A 15961-nucleotide genomic window follows, 5' to 3' on the forward strand; every position below is an offset into this window, starting at 1 on the left:
TAACCAACCCACCCAAAGATGTGGAGATGAAAAATGATCAGTGAATGTCAGTTATTATAGTTTTCAGTGTTTGTGTAGGTTTATTTATATTTTGAATATGTTGCTTTTATTTTTATTTTTTGTTAATTTTAGTTTAAATTTTAAGAAATTTTGTTATGTGCTTTTTACTTTTAGTTTTTATATATTTTCAATGACTAATTTTAGTGCCAAAGTAACGTTTCAATTTCTTTTTTCAATATTTTTTCTAATTTCTAAACAAATTTTTTCAAATATTATTAAGTCCAGTATTTTATATATTTGAGTATTTTAATTAACAGAAATGTTTTAATAGTTTTAGTTGTAGTACATTTTAGAAACCTTGACACCCACAAAGCATTGCAGACTGATTTATGGCACTTTTGTGTCTTTTTTGATGCAAGTGTTTATGGCAATTGTGACCTCTACAGTTTTCAGAATTGTGTTAAACAAGAAAATAAACACAATCACGCAGGTGATGAGGTTGGATAAATAATGACAGCATTTTCGGGTGGGGTGAAGTACTGCATTATATAGACCTTTATAGATACCTGATATACTTTGTAGATCATACCTTACTCTAACACATCTAACTCTTACCATGGATTACATCAGTGGAGTCTGCAATAAAGTGTCTCTGTAATAGTTAGAGACTCCTTGAATCTCATGGTCATTTACTTTAAATCTCATCAGAAATATTACCCATGATCCCCCGCTTGTGTTTCCCTCATTGGCATTCCCTGTGCGCTCATCTTTGATTTCGTTCCCACGTCTCTAAAGACTCGTCTGGTCGCACGTCTCGCCTGTCTCCAAGGGAGACGGCAGTCGCCGATGGCAATCGTGTTTGGGCGGGAGCTAGTTGACATGAGCTTGGCAACCATTGACCAGATTTGCAACATTTTCAATCAATTGCGCTAGAACGAGGCGGGAAAAATCAATAAATCTCTTCTTTTTTTCCTAATCCATTCAAGGCCAAAAAAGGGATCAAATCCAGAAAGCCAACATACTGAGGGCAGGATTAGGAGGGTGATGCCTCAACAGTTTGCAGAGCCTTGAAATGTAGCGTGGCGCGCTAACGAAGCGTCTCCAGTGGTTTAAGATCTCTATAGCGACAGAACATATGGGCCTCAAAGGGCTAGAACTCTGTGAAATTAGATTAGGACACAGACATAGGCAGACCAGCAGTTCACAGCTTGGCCTTGCTCACCCCATTTTATTTGCCGTTTCTACAAACACTTAAGCAATGTCAAATTCATCCATTTAGCAGTCTGAAAGCACTGTATAGAAATGACAACTCACAGGCATGCATTATATTTTGCATACAAGGAGGTTGTCTGTTGCAAGCAAATGCTTTTTACTGTACGCACCTCCAAATAGTTTCTGTAAACATCCTGGATAGAAATATGGCAGGCGCTGTTGCGTTTGTGGACGGCGGTGCTGTCCGTGGTTCTGAAACCAGGTGATGTCATGCTATGATGTGATCTTGTGAAAATCATCATTTGACACTGAAGAAGTCAGTTTTGTACATGTAGGTGAAAAGGTACCTCATTTTTGTCCATTAGGAACTTTAAGCACAATAACTTTACTGAAATCCTAAACTTAGTTTTCTTCATTCCCAAATGGCAAGAGTCTAAACCCTCCTTAAATGGAGGGGTTACTTGCTTACCATTCTTAATTTGAAATCCTTAAATAGAGTCTCTTTTGTAGGAACAAATCCGCTATACAGTTACACTGTTCACCTCTACACGGAGGATTTTTGACCGAGGTGTTATTGGAATCCCAATGCGAAACCCATTCAGCACCACAGTGCTGTTAAGTTCAGTTTTTTAATTCCTCCGTAAAACAGTTAGTGTTTAAGAGATGTTAAAAGGATGAAGAGATTGGAGTTTGTTTTATCAAACTGTGAATGTTTGGCTGTTTTCAGTAATGGCTTTTAATAAAGCTTGTGTACCCAATAAGGCTATTTCTTTTTTTAAGCTCGCTTTCAATAACATTGCTAAACAAAATTCGCCAGCCTTGAAAATAGCTAAAGTGCAGCAATTAAAGTGCTTGTTTTTAGGACTTGAATTCCGATGTTTCATTTGATTTCTAGTGGAGTATGACATTTCTGAAATAACTGAGCAATTTTGTTAGTTTTCATGTTTTGTTGTGGGTTTTGTTTTTATTACTCTTAAATTGACGAATTTCAGAATTTATTGACACGTGATTACGTTTATCAACACATGCCATGTATAATTACATACAACATGGATGAAACAGAATATGATTTATTGACCAAGCACAATTGATCATGAATTTGGAACATCTGGAAAGGAGAGCAAGCAGAAAAAATAAATAGATTTTATAGCAGTATATGAGTCTTTGACTGTCAACGTTGTGTATACAGTACAGTTGTGGTTTTCAGTGTGTATGTGTGTGATGGTGAGGCAACATTCTTTTGTGTTGCTGTAGAAACTAATGACCAGCAACATTCTGCTTTCTGCTCCACTTACTCCAGCTGGAAAGTTTACAAAACACTGCAGCTCTCATCATTTGTTTCAGTTCATCTCTTTCTTTTTTCCCCCTCATTCTTAATATATTTTGTTTTAGTGTGTCTAAGAGTCCTTTCATCTTTATGTTGAGATAATAGTCATACGGGTACTTCAGTCAAGGGTTTTCCTATTTATTTTACAGCTGCTTCCACTCATATTGAAGGTGACGAGAAAATCCAGGTCTTACTCATGGTTGAGAGTGGAAGGTACGGTACACTTTAATATATATTTAATATAATGCAGCATAACAGGCTTTACTGCTGAAATCATGAAAAAATATATCATATATACAGCTGTGCTAATCTTTAGTAAAGCTGTAAATGAAATAAAATAATACAATTATTATTAATTATTATATTAATTAAATCATTTTTACTCAGAACTGTTTACATTCATGGCATAACCAAGCAGGACTTTGCACTGTGGCACTCTGCCATCCAGTTAGCAGCTAGGACGGACGGTACAGCTCTCAGTAACCAGCAAATGAATAAAAACGATGTTCCTATCATTGTGGATAGCTGCATAGCTTTCGTCACCCAATACGGTAATCCGTTTATATTTCATGGTTTATTAGCTTTAATCATTTATCTTTAATTTGACATAAAAGCTTGAAGATTATTTTGTGTGTGTGAATTTGAATAAAATGAATTTTAAAGACAGCATGTTTTCAAAGCATAACCTTTCAAACTTAAAAGAAGACTTAATCCTCATGCAGAATATTGAGTGTTTATTTAATAAAATGTTTGTTTCACTTTTAAAAGTCTTAGGGAATTAAGATGTGTGTTGTAGTTTTACCCTTGACCTCTCCTTGCAGGTTTGTGCTGTGAGGGAATCTACCAGAAGAATGGTGACCCGGGGCGTGTGGCCCAGCTCCTGGAGGTGTTTACAAAGGATGCCCGGGTTGTTAAGCTACGGGTGCAGGACCACCAGCTAGAAGATGTAACAGACACACTCAAGAGCTTCCTGTCTCACAGTGAAGATGCGCTGTTGGCTAAGGAGCTCTACCCTTTTTGGATATCTGCTCAGGGTTTGTGCTGCCAACCACATTTTGATATTAAGTTCAATTCCAATTTGAATGAGTGATGTCTGGTCTGTGTTTTAATTTGTGTAAAACAACTTTTTTATATTGTGTTTAACACTTACATTTTTGAATTAAGATGAAGAGGATGAGATGGCCAGAGTACAAAAATATAAGTTCTACGTTCAAAGTTTACCCAAGGTCAACAGGTCAACACTTGGTGCCCTACTGCAACATTTGTACAGGTAGTTTGTCACATTCTTAACACAGTAACATTCTCCTAAACCAGCATGTAACCATTTTGCAATGTGTGTTATGTGAAGCCTGGTTTAAAAGCTCACAGTAAACATGGGCACCTCAAACCCTGACTGGGTATGTCAGACTGTTTGAAATATTTCTGTAATGACTCTAATTGTTTGAAGAAGGCTTAATTGGCCCTTTTGGCAGATTTGGAGTCTAGCCTAACGTTTCCCCCATGATGTACAATAATGGTTGTGTTGTCTCCAGGTCTGTGTAGTATTTGCGTCTGTTTGTTTGGATTTTTGTTCTTTGTTGTTGTTTGTGCTTGTTTATAATTTAAATGTACACACTTTTTAACACCCTTGCGTCCTTTGCTTTCTGAAAAAAGTGTTCATGAGGATTCAACAGTAGCAGTTTTAGCACGTTATATACAGTACATATAGAGGCTTTAGGTGTAATTCAGTGAATTCGGAGGAGTAGTTGTGTTTACTTGCAACTATTGTGTCTAATTTAGCATTTTTTCTAGTAATCCAGCATTATTTATTCATTACATTATTAGCAGAACAATTTGAGTGAAAAGTTTCATTTAAAACTTCCCCATTTCACAGTTTCTTAGTATTTGTTATGTCACGCTTTTGATTAAATGACAGCACATGCTCGATCTGGCATGGACTCTAAATGTTTTTGCAAAACCGGATGATCCATGTTAACCCAGCATGATTTGAGCATGTTCAAAAGGGCGTCTTATGTGCTTCAGTGAAGACAGAGAAATGTGATTTTATGCACAAAGATAACATGGTCAAAATTGAAGATTCGCTTTTGCATTAGTGATCAAGAAAGTGTCTCAAAAAATATCTGATTTCCAAGTTTAAATGGAAAGCAACATTGCGGTCCTAGACATTTGGCCATTGAAGATTTGTGTATGTATTTGTACAGGGTCCAGAGATGCTCACACATGAACCAGATGAGCACGCTAAAGCTGGCGTGCGTTTTCTCGCCGTGTCTGTTTCAAACAGAAGGACGCACACCTCAGGAGACTCGCGTGGTGGAGGACCTCATCAACAATTACATCCAGCTCTTCTCTGTGAGTTAAATGTGTGTCCTCTCATAAGATTCTTAACTGCCTCGGTTACTTCAGTCCAGAGGGCCCAAATTCTCCGTTTAAATCATATTCTGCATATCAGAGGCAAACACAATGATCACGCACACGCCGCCAGGATTTGGGATTGACCGCTGCGTATGAATACTGGAGTTAATTCCCTAAATGATCATTCTGTGCCTGTGTGAGAAGAGAGTCACTTCAGAACCAGTGATGTTTGGCATAGCGGTAATCATAGCAACCCGTTTGGTTTCTCACGGCTGTGGACAAGAAACATGGGTGCTGACGGCTAATATTGTTTTAACTGAAGTAATATTAGCGACTAGAGACAGCATAGCATTTATTTATGTTTTTAAACGGCACACTCCCTCAAGACCGTAATGCATGGGTTAAGCAACAAAGCAGTGTTTACATGGTCAGTGTTGTTTGTTTATGTCAAAGAAGTGTATGTGGTTTTATTTTATGTTGTGTTTCGTAGCACAGAGGTGACAGATATTGATTTACCTGTAACACTTTACAATAAGGTTGTATTTGTTGACGTTAATTAACTACAAACATGAACTGACAACCATTGACTACCATAGTAGGAAAAATTACAATGTGCCCCAGAACTGTTTGCTTTCCTACATTCTTCAAAATATCTTCTTTTGTGTTCAACAGAACAAAGAACTTTATAAAGCAAGTTTTCCTACTATGGTAGTCAATGGTGGTCAAGAACAGTTTGGTTTGAAGCATTCTTCCAAATATCTGTCTTTGTGTTCATCAGAACAAAGACATTTACACAGATTTGGAACAACTTGAGTAAATTAAGACAGAATTTTCATTGGGTGAACTGTTCCTAACATTAACAAAGATTATTAAATGCCGTAAATATATTGTTCATTGTTAGTTCATGTTAGCGAATACATTAACCAATGTAAACAAATATAACCTTACTTACCAATATAGCTGATCTGATTATATAATCTATTCTTCTTCAGAATTCTTTGTAATGAGTTGTACAATGTGATATTGATTTTATATTTCCACTACTTTTAAATATGGCTTATTAAAATGCATGACTGATCTAAACTGGAGGCCTTTAGAATGTAAAGCAGTTCATTTTAAGAGAGGGCCTTTTTTAACTATGACCAGTGACCAGTGGTTCTCAACCGTTTTTGTTGTAATTCAAAAACATATTCAGTCACACAATGGCGGAACATCAGTTCCTTTGGTTGGTGGTCTTATTTTTCTGATGGTTGATTGCATAAATTAATGATAAGTTTCTATATTTCATAAAATGCCACAAAATCTGTGGCCCCCCTGGATCCATCTTGGGGCCCCCAGTTTAAGAACCACTGCATTAGACAATGTACAATGAACTATAGAACTAAGAACTGTGAACAGAATATCTATCCAACGCCACAAAATGTGCAGCTCTGCTGAAAGTGTGTGAAGAGAGGGACAGTATTCGTGTTGCACTTGGACGTGAGTTTCTGTAATGGGATTTACAGTGCTGGGCTGTGTTATTCCCCATCGGCTCTCTCGTGCATTCATAGGTCCCCAAGCTTCACACATACACACATTTGTACCCTTGGAAAGAACAAGAGAGGGAGTGTGTGTGAAACATGAGGTTTTGCGTGACAAATAGCCAGAGCTCGAGATGGAATTCGTCCTCCGAAGTAATATGCCAGCGTGCAGGTGTAAATTAAAAGTTTGCTATTCACATTCATTTGTTTTTTTTACAGACATTCAAACGGATTGCTCAGTTGTTTTGTCACACTGCTAAGCAAATATCTCAATTTTCTCAAGCCTTGCATAAAAAATGAAATAAAGTGATTTTTCCAATAGGGCGATGTTTGCACACGGTTCCTTTTTGTTGTTCTCACCAAAAACGTGACGTCCTCATCGATAAAGAGCATGTAGATGATAACATCATGTCTCCTAGTTTCTTTGAGAGTTGCATGCTTTTTGCTTTTTTTTTTGCTTTTTTTTCCCCTGCCCCCCACATTCGCCAACATCACCCACCCAGTGTTTTTCTGACATGTCAACTCGAACGGGTCCTTTAATAGGTTGCTTGTTGAAGAGTTTAGATGCCCTCACTTTGCTGATGGGGATATGAGCAGGTATGTTTACCGTTCACACGGGCCTTTAATCTCTGTTTATCTGTGCGGCTCCATTAAAACAGGTCAATGAAGAGCAGGTTAGGCAAATGGAGAAAGAAAACAGCTTTATCACCAGATGGAAGGACACCACGGTAAGTCGCCCCCTTTTAACCTTTCCGTTAAATAGGTGTGTGTGCGTTTGCCAAACACAGCGATGTTGTCTCTTATATAAATGTGCGTGTTTACTCCATAACCTGCTTGTGCTTGCATATAACGCTGTAAGATTTCACAAGTCCTGCATTTTCATGTGTCACCAAATCACTTTGACCTGTCTGGCTATTGTTTTGAGGAAATTAGAGCAAACGGCAATCTTTCTGCCGCCCAACCTTAGTGTCAGACGCTTTATACCTCACTGGCACCACAAGGAACAATTTGTTCAGATAAGCTGAAAAACAAATTAATCTTCCTTTGTGTGGAAAGCCCGTGTCCAAGTTTTAAAACTTTAAACGTGTGTGTTTAAATTGGAGAAAGGTTTCCGGAAGTGACCGGTGAGAAATGCTTCAAAACTTTGCTCTGGGATTAATTGCACGCTGACACATGCAGTACCAGTCAAAAGTCTAGACACACCCACTTAATTATATCTATTTTACACAAAATAATGGTTTTGAATAATTATAAAGTCTATTACACTAGGAAATAACAAATGAAAGTATGGGAAGTGTGCACGTTAAACAAATCTTATATTTTAATTTATTTAAAGTTAAACTCGGTTTCACAGACAAGGCTTAAAACTAATCCCAGACTAAAATGAAAATTTAAGATGTTTTAACTGAAAATAACTTGCCCAAGCATATATTAAAACATGTCATTGCCATTGTTTTGTCTCAAAATGCACACCAGTGATGTTTTTCTCTAAGGCATTTTATTAAAAGCAATTTAAATATCCTAATTTAATTAAGGTATAGTCCTGGATTAAGCTAAATCTTGTGAAACCGGGCCATGGTCTACAGTTCTGTGCACAACATCATCTCAAGAAATGTCCTGAGGTTAAAGGGATTCTCCACCCAAAAATGAAAATTCCAATCTTGTATAAATTGGGGGCAGTCGTGGCCTAATGGTTGGAGAGTCGGACTCGTGACCAGAAGGTTGCCGGTTCGATTCGGACCGACTATACCGAGTCGGACTCGTGACCAGAAGGTTGCCGGGTATGGGTCACCATATCTGACTAATAGGTCACTTTCACTTCACTTCACATCATTGACTACCATAGTAGGAAAAGTTATTGTATAATTTTTTTGTTCTGTTGAACACAACATGAAATATTCTTACTATGGTAGTCAATGATGTCCCAGAAATGTAATTCGCTAACATTCTTCCATCTTTCTTTGTGTTTAACAGAACAAATAAATGTATACAGGTTTGGAACAGCTTGAGTAATTCATGACAGAATTTTCATTTTTGGGTGGAGTATCGATGGAGTTTCCATGCTTTTTCGTCTTACATTAAGTCTTACATTTTGAGCTTCATACATTGGTTTATCCTTGTTAAAATGTACCCCATGTCTCTGTACAGAACAAAGCAAACTCGCTTTTTTGTAGATTAAGTGCTTTACACATCAGAAAATGGTGTATGTGTCTTTTTCACTGAAATAAATTTTGCTATAGCAGTTTTAATTATATAGGAGGCGAGCTTTAAGCTGTGGTTTACATTCGCAAAGAGGTTTGCCAGCTCTTGTAGTGTAATTCTGCTAAATGTTGTGTGGAACTCCAGCTGTGTGTCATTTAGTCATACGCACACATTCACCGGCCTGATCTGAATGGGCTGCTGATTGCTTTTGTGTTAAATCTACAAAGGCTGCTGTACAGTTGGGTGCTTAGTTACTTAGTAAAGAACTTCCTTCCTTCCTTCCTTCCTTCCTTCCTTCCTTCCTTCCTTCCTTTCTTTCTTTCTTTGACCTTGACTTTAATAATGTCTATGTATATTTACCAGTTGCTTGTGTATCTCTCTGTGTATCTGTGTCTGCAGTTTTCCCCCGCCGGTGACCTGATATTTGAGGTCTACTTGGAAAAAAAGGAGCCAGAAAAGTGTTGTTTAATCAAGGTTTGTTTCCTTCATCTCTCTGCAGTGTGTGCGTGCACCTGTGTCTGGCTGCGTGTGAACCTAGAGGGGATTTCTGCCCCAGACTAAATCAAACTGCAGTTAATCAAAGCAATGTTTGATTTAATTGTGAGAGTAATTGTGTTTTAGCAGTAGTCAAGGTAAACCTCAGTTAATACACTTGAGGATGTGTGTTGTCATACGAGAATCAGGTGGCTTTTCTCTTGACAGTTTTCTGATGTCTTTTTTCATGTTTCTTTCTCATTTTTCTTTCAGAATAATATGGCTTTATTAGGGGAGGAATTGCTTTTCATATAGTGTATATATGTGTCAGCGTTTTATATTGTATGAAATTAGGGATGCACGATATTATCGGCAGATACAGTAATGGCTTATAAATTAATTATCGGCCCGATAAAGAAAATAACGCCGATATGCCTCGCCGATAGGAAGCTGTGTTGATTAATATGCGCATGCGTCAATTTGCGTGTTTGTGAGTGCTACAGCGAGCATGTCGGCGGTGTGGAAATATTTTACAGTAAGTCAGTAAGAACACCTGTTTCACAGGTGTACAGTAAGAAAAAAATATCTATATGCAACATAGTAATTAAATCATGCTTGTAAAAGCAGCACATTCTTACATTAACTGAGTGCGCAAAGAAATCCAACTCTGCGCCCGTCAGCCGCGCACTGCCTATTTATTGATTAACGTTTTTAACTAAAATACAGAGTAAAAATAAAGTTGAATCCTGCCCATCGTCCATCGGGAGTAGACTTTGAACTTGAGCTCAAGCGTACAGAATATGCAATGCGCCGCCCTGTGACTTTCGTCTCTGCACACTGTGGTTTTGTAGTCTCCATTTCTAAGACACCTATGCTCTTGCTTCTTTAATTAATATTCACCAAATTCATTTTCCAAATGTTTTAAAATAATTTTGTTTATCATAATTTTAAAATGTGAAAAGGCACAGTCACTGAAGTGACCGGGCTATGGCGCTTTTAGCTGCGTTAAAACACCCGGTGGATAGACGAAATATATCGGCATCGACTTAATTGAGGTGGAAATTATCGGCATATTGGATATCGGCAAAAATCCAATATCGTGCATCACTATATGAAATGCATAGGCCAATTAAATCATATGTGACCCTAGACAACAAAACCAGTCTTATGGGTCAATTTTTCGAAATTGAGATTTTTACATAATCTGAAAGCTGAATAAATAAACTTTCTATAGATATATGAGTTATGAATATATTATTAGATATATGAATATATTGTTAGAATAGGACAATATCTGGCTGAGATACAACCGTTTAAAACTCAGGAATCTGAGAACGCAAAAAAATCAAAATATTGAGAAAATTGCCTTTGAAGTTGTTAATCAGGGGCACTGTGGCAGACCATCCACTCACAAAAATAAAGTTTTTATATATTTAAGGTGGGAAATTTACAAAATATTTTCATGGAACATGGATCTTTACTTAATATCCTAATGATTTTTGGCATAAAAGAAAAATCGATAATTTTGACCCACACAATGCATTTTTGTCTTTTACTAAAAATGTTCCCGTGCTACTTAAGACTGGTTTTGTGATCCAGGGTCACATATTATTTGCAATCGATCATATATAAAAAATTAAGAGACCATTCCAAATGTTCAGTTAATCAGCATTTCTTGATGTATTGTGGTCATTCCAGTCCAGTGTCTGTTGAATTTCAACAAAATCATCAAACCTCATTGGTTTGCATAAAGTCATCCAACAGCAATGTGAAAGACAAACAGCATGACAAGACACATGAAAACCGATAAAAATTGTAATTCTTATAAAATTTTAAAGTTTAAAGTTGAAGATAGTGTCATAAAAATCATTGATCCATATTGGAGGATGTGAGACGTTTTGTACGTTTTGAATGCTTGTGTTTTCTAAATGTGAATTTTATCAACGTTTCGATGCAAACTAGTTTATAGACATTTTAAAGGCTAACAGATTCATACTGAAAGCCACCAACACTTCATTTTTATTTCATGGGGACTTGAATTCTCTGCACCAGGTTTCTCCTAGCATGCGGTCCGATGAGCTTGCTGTCAGCACTTTGGAGATGAAGGGCTTGATGCTCAGAGCTCAAGACCTCTGGACCACCTTTGAGGTCATCGAGAATGGAGAGCTGGGTAGGGATCATGCTACCGTTAATTCGCAATCTATCAAAAATAATTAAAAGTAAAACTTAATGTACTAACTTAATTTTACATGAAACGTCTCTAGTGTGTGTGCTTTTAAGTGCATGGCAAATTATTGGAGCACTTAATGATGTTCCTCTAAGGCTTACAAACACATTAAAATGCTTCAATAGATAAGTGAATGAATGCACATGATTAGAACTATTATTATTTCATGGTGGATATGAGAAACTATTAACAGATTGTGATGGGATCAGCGGGAGGGGGAGACAGGTGGTGTAAGAGTGATTTTTGCCAATAGCGAGTTTTGTGTTTTTGTGTTTTCTTCAAGTTGTACAAATTACAACTTGATAATAGATCTATTTTGCACTTGAGCGTGTTGTCTAATCATAGTCAGATTGGCTGGCGATAATTACAAATTTGCACTACACATAATTACGCTTGTGTGGAGGACAAACCTAAAGCACAACATTTTTTGTTTGTTTGGGGGTGATGAGCTTTTTTTAGACAACATGTTGTTTTTAAGTGAATCTGTGTTGAAATATATGTATATATTTCAGGACATTTCCATTGTTATACAAACATTTATGGTACAGAAGCCTTTTGAATCTATGCAAGTACACAAACACACACACACACACACAAATAATCGGTCAAATAATTGGTGTGAATATGTTTTCATTTTTAATGTTTTTGTTTTACTAACTGCATTACTTAAGTGGGCGATAAAAGCAAAAAGACCCGAAATCTTACAAATCAGAGGCTCCACCAAAATGCATCTTATACATCGATGTTAATAAATAATAAACAAAATGATTTAAAAGACAATCCTCATGTTTTCTATAGCTTTACTGCATTGCTTGAAGTATTCTAATTCATATACTACTGTAGATGTTCCATACCTTTCTGTTTTAGTGGAGTTCAAAACAAATCTTGATTTGGGTTGGCTTATTCTTGCATACAGTGTTTTTCTGTCATGTCTATACTCAGAGCGACCTTTACACTACAAAGAGAAGATTCTGGAGCAGGTGTTGGAGTGGAGCTCTCTGGAGGATCCCAGCTCGGCCTTCCTGCTCATTAAGAAATATTCTGGATGCAAAATGACAGATTCCAATTCAGGTACTGGCTGTGGACAGCCTACTGCAACCCAACGGATTGCTCCAAATCTAAGATAGCTACACAGATTAAAGGAACCTTGTTCTGTTATATTTGCAGTGTTTGTTTAAAGACAGGTTCTCAGTTTTAAAATCTGTTTTTGACACATCTGCTTTGTGTTGTGAGGTGCTAAAAATTCCAGTGTGACTCAACGTCCGAAGATCTTAATTTGCATGTGTGAATAAACCAACTTTTCAAAAAAGTGCAGGCTATATGCAGCCCTTCAATAGTTTATTTGACAAAGATATAGCCAATGCTGTGTCTAAAATCCTCACAAACAAATGGAGACCTATAAATGCATTATGCTCCGAGCAGATGAAGGCAGTAAATTTGTTACATAAGTGGTGATGCTTTAAAGGGGATGAATTTTGGAGTCTAAAAGTCTTTCTTGTTAAAGGTCTAGTACGAAATTTAGCGGCATCTAGCAGTGAGGTTGCAAATTGCAACCAACGGCTCAATCCAACCCTCCCGCTTTCGAAGCACTACGGTGGCTGACACAGGGCTAAGCTGTCGTCGTGTTTTTGCTTCTTTGCCAAAGGAGATAACGTATTTAGGAAACTCGCTCCGTAGAGCAGTTTGTCCGTTTAGGGCTACTGTAGAAACAACATGGCGAATTCCATGCAAGTGGACCCGCGGTGTATGTAGATAGAAATAGCTCATTCTAATGTAATAAAAACATAACGCTTCATTATGTAAGGTCTTTATACACCTCTGAAGACATAGTTATGTATATTATATTGCATTTCTTTCTTTTAATTTCTAGCTCTGCCAACGTCCATTTTTCAATCTTGATGTGCAGAAAAGAAAAGCAACGTTTTTAAAGAGAGCACACTTAACCTCTTTTTCGATTATTGAAGCCATCAGTAACTGCAGCCAAATATTTTATTTTTGTACCCGAGTAATAGCTTCTCTACATGCTTCACTAAACATATTAATATATATTAAGCAATGGCGTGATCCAAAGGTTTATTCATGTGCCGGCATGCATAAATGTGTTAAGAATGTGTTCAAGTTCAGTTTTCAGTGACTTTTTTAATGCAACTTCAGAGGTTTTAAAAATGTATGATACCCTGCTACAGTTTGGAGCAGAGGGGTTATATGTGATGCTGCTGTATGTATAGCGGGCATGTTTTTCTCTCATAAATAGTTAATGGTATGACTCAATATATTTTACTTGTGTCGTGTTCTTTTCTCTACGTTTGTGACAGATAAGCTGAAAGATTTCATTAAAGGCGAGCAACTCAAGTTCAAAGACGGCTCCTCCAAATTGCTGTCAGGGAATAAATTTCAGGACCGATACCTGGTACTTCAGGACAAAAAACTGCTGTTATACAAAGACATAAAAGTATGTCTCTCTCTCTCTCTCTCTCTCTCTCTCTTTCTATCTTAATTGTCTCTAATTGTAATTTTTACACAGCGAAATCATTTGCAGAGTGTGAAAGTATATCTGCCCCTGGTTATACTGAAATATATCTTCATCCTCGCTGTTCCATCAGGATGAGCCTCCGCTCAATGTCATTGTTCGCCAGCGGCCCTGCAGCGGTCGCCGGCAGTTTTCCAATTTCGATTTTCCAGCGTAAAGTTTCATGTTTGTTTTCTTTGCATGCGTTTACAGATGAAATAGTAATTAAAAAACACAGCGGATGTAAAATTACCTGCTCGGGGCCTATCGCCATAATAAGTATGGAGAGAAAAAAGGAAACGCACAAATCCATAATGGCTATTTTCATTTTAAATTAAAGTAACGCGGGGGCTTCTCATACCCCCTGAAATGAGCGTGGCGATTTAAACAACTCTAGTCCGTTCATTTCTTTCTCTGTAATCTCTCTTCATACTCGCTTTATTCGCTCATGTGTACGCTGGCCTGCGCTTCCTCTAGGGCACAAACTTCATGAGCTAAGACACAGTCTCCTAAAGAGTGCAGGATGTGTTAATAATTGATATTTGAGCGAAGTGTGAGGATACATGTGGGGGTGTGTGTGTGAGAGAGGAGGAGAGACAAAGACACTGAATGAAGGCTGTGTAATTTTTTAAATGAGTGTAATTTCTGGCTGCTGACGAATATTCAACTAATTATCAAGTGTAGAAGGTGGGAATTGGCTGTGAAGCAGAAATTTAATTGATATTCGGATGCCTTTGTTTTCTGCGTCTTGTTTTTTTGTAAGTTACGATCCTCGATTAGATGGTTGATGTGTTCCTGTGCTGCTCGTGTTTTGCAGCGCGTTACGTACGAAGCGCATCCCTTCCAGGCAACAACGCAGCATTGTCGGCACATGCTAGTTTACACAATGCCCTTGGGCTCCTAACAGCTGTAAACAGGAAATTGCTGTTTTTTTCCCCTTTGATTCGATCGAATGAGCAGGGGAAATAAAGAAATCAGTGATACTTTCTTTTCAGCTTCTCTGCTTACGTGAACCGGGTTTTAGTACCTGCTGACGGTTTGGAAATGTCTTTAATAGTTGAATAGCATTATTGCCTACAGTAAAATAGGATTGATATGCACGTGTGTGTACTGTACTGGTGCAAACTTCATAAATTAAAGTCACACCATTGTGTGTTGATTATAAAACACATGCAATTGTTTTCTCAGAGTACCAAACCTGAAAGAGAGGCTCATCTGAAATCTGTGAAATGTTACTTAGGGCTACGAAGGAAGTTGAAACCAACAAGCAGGTAAATGGTCTTGTGTATTTTTTTGCTTTGCCACCACTCTAAAAAGTAAAAATCTCTCGTTTTAAAAGAAACTCCCTCAAGTTCATCCACAAACTGGTGCTTATTGCAACAATTTCTCTTTTTTTAAAATTGTGAGCACATAGAACCCACAAGCAGGGCTATGAAACGTATTATTCAAAATTAGTGTAGCCACGTTGAAAGACATTAATAATCCTAAACGTGTAATTAAGATCGATTCATAATTATTCCGGCATTATCTCTTGCTCCATGTTAAAATGAGCTTCTAGTTCAATTTCTTTCTCCTGTGCAAAATATGCAGAGCTTGCTTGGCTGAGTGCCAGATGCCCTTCCCTCAGAAACAAGACTATCACAGTCAATCTAAGAGCAGATTTATATCTCACAATTACAAAATTCATTAAATGTAATTTTGCAAATACAGTGTAAATGGGAAAATTGGTAACCGTGGATTTGTTTCATTTCAGTAATGTTGCATTTTAGTAAATTATGGTAAGCATTTTTTTTGCAAATGATGATTTATTCATCGTTGTTATAATTGTACATATAGCATTCTTAGGTCCTTTTCCTTCCAATAAATATTTGGTGGGAAAAGATCATTTAGGCATCGCAAGAAAGGCTTCAATATGCCAAATATTTTTACCTTGTTTACAATCTTTAACAATCATTATTTGTCCACATGCATGAGGAAAACTAATTTTTTTAGGCATTATCAATAAATGCAGTAGGTAATTTGAGAGATTTTGGTCTACATATATACAATTAAATTGAATGGCAAGTACACCCGAAAATGATCATTTGGTCCTTATTTACATAAACTCACATAGGCGTACTTTGTGGGTGGGGCAGGTG

At 37.2% G+C, this 15961-nt stretch overlaps 1 protein-coding gene across 2 annotated transcripts in view; it reads left to right on the top strand.

The window, feature by feature from the left end:
- The window catches only part of arap2 (ArfGAP with RhoGAP domain, ankyrin repeat and PH domain 2), an 82794-nt gene that overhangs the window by 55027 nt on the left and 11806 nt on the right, over positions 1-15961 (top strand). For both annotated transcript variants that reach the window (XM_057330749.1, XM_057330757.1), the window contains 11 exons: positions 2689-2752; positions 2927-3090; positions 3361-3573; positions 3704-3809; positions 4741-4888; positions 7071-7139; positions 9013-9087; positions 11140-11257; positions 12257-12385; positions 13630-13766; positions 15012-15094. In XM_057330749.1, the coding sequence (XP_057186732.1) occupies positions 2689-2752; positions 2927-3090; positions 3361-3573; positions 3704-3809; positions 4741-4888; positions 7071-7139; positions 9013-9087; positions 11140-11257; positions 12257-12385; positions 13630-13766; positions 15012-15094 (1306 nt within the window). The remainder of the gene's footprint in view (positions 1-2688; positions 2753-2926; positions 3091-3360; positions 3574-3703; positions 3810-4740; positions 4889-7070; positions 7140-9012; positions 9088-11139; positions 11258-12256; positions 12386-13629; positions 13767-15011; positions 15095-15961) is intronic.

Source organism: Triplophysa rosa, linkage group LG1, assembly GCF_024868665.1.
Source record: "Triplophysa rosa linkage group LG1, Trosa_1v2, whole genome shotgun sequence".
NCBI lineage: Eukaryota > Metazoa > Chordata > Actinopteri > Cypriniformes > Nemacheilidae > Triplophysa > Triplophysa rosa.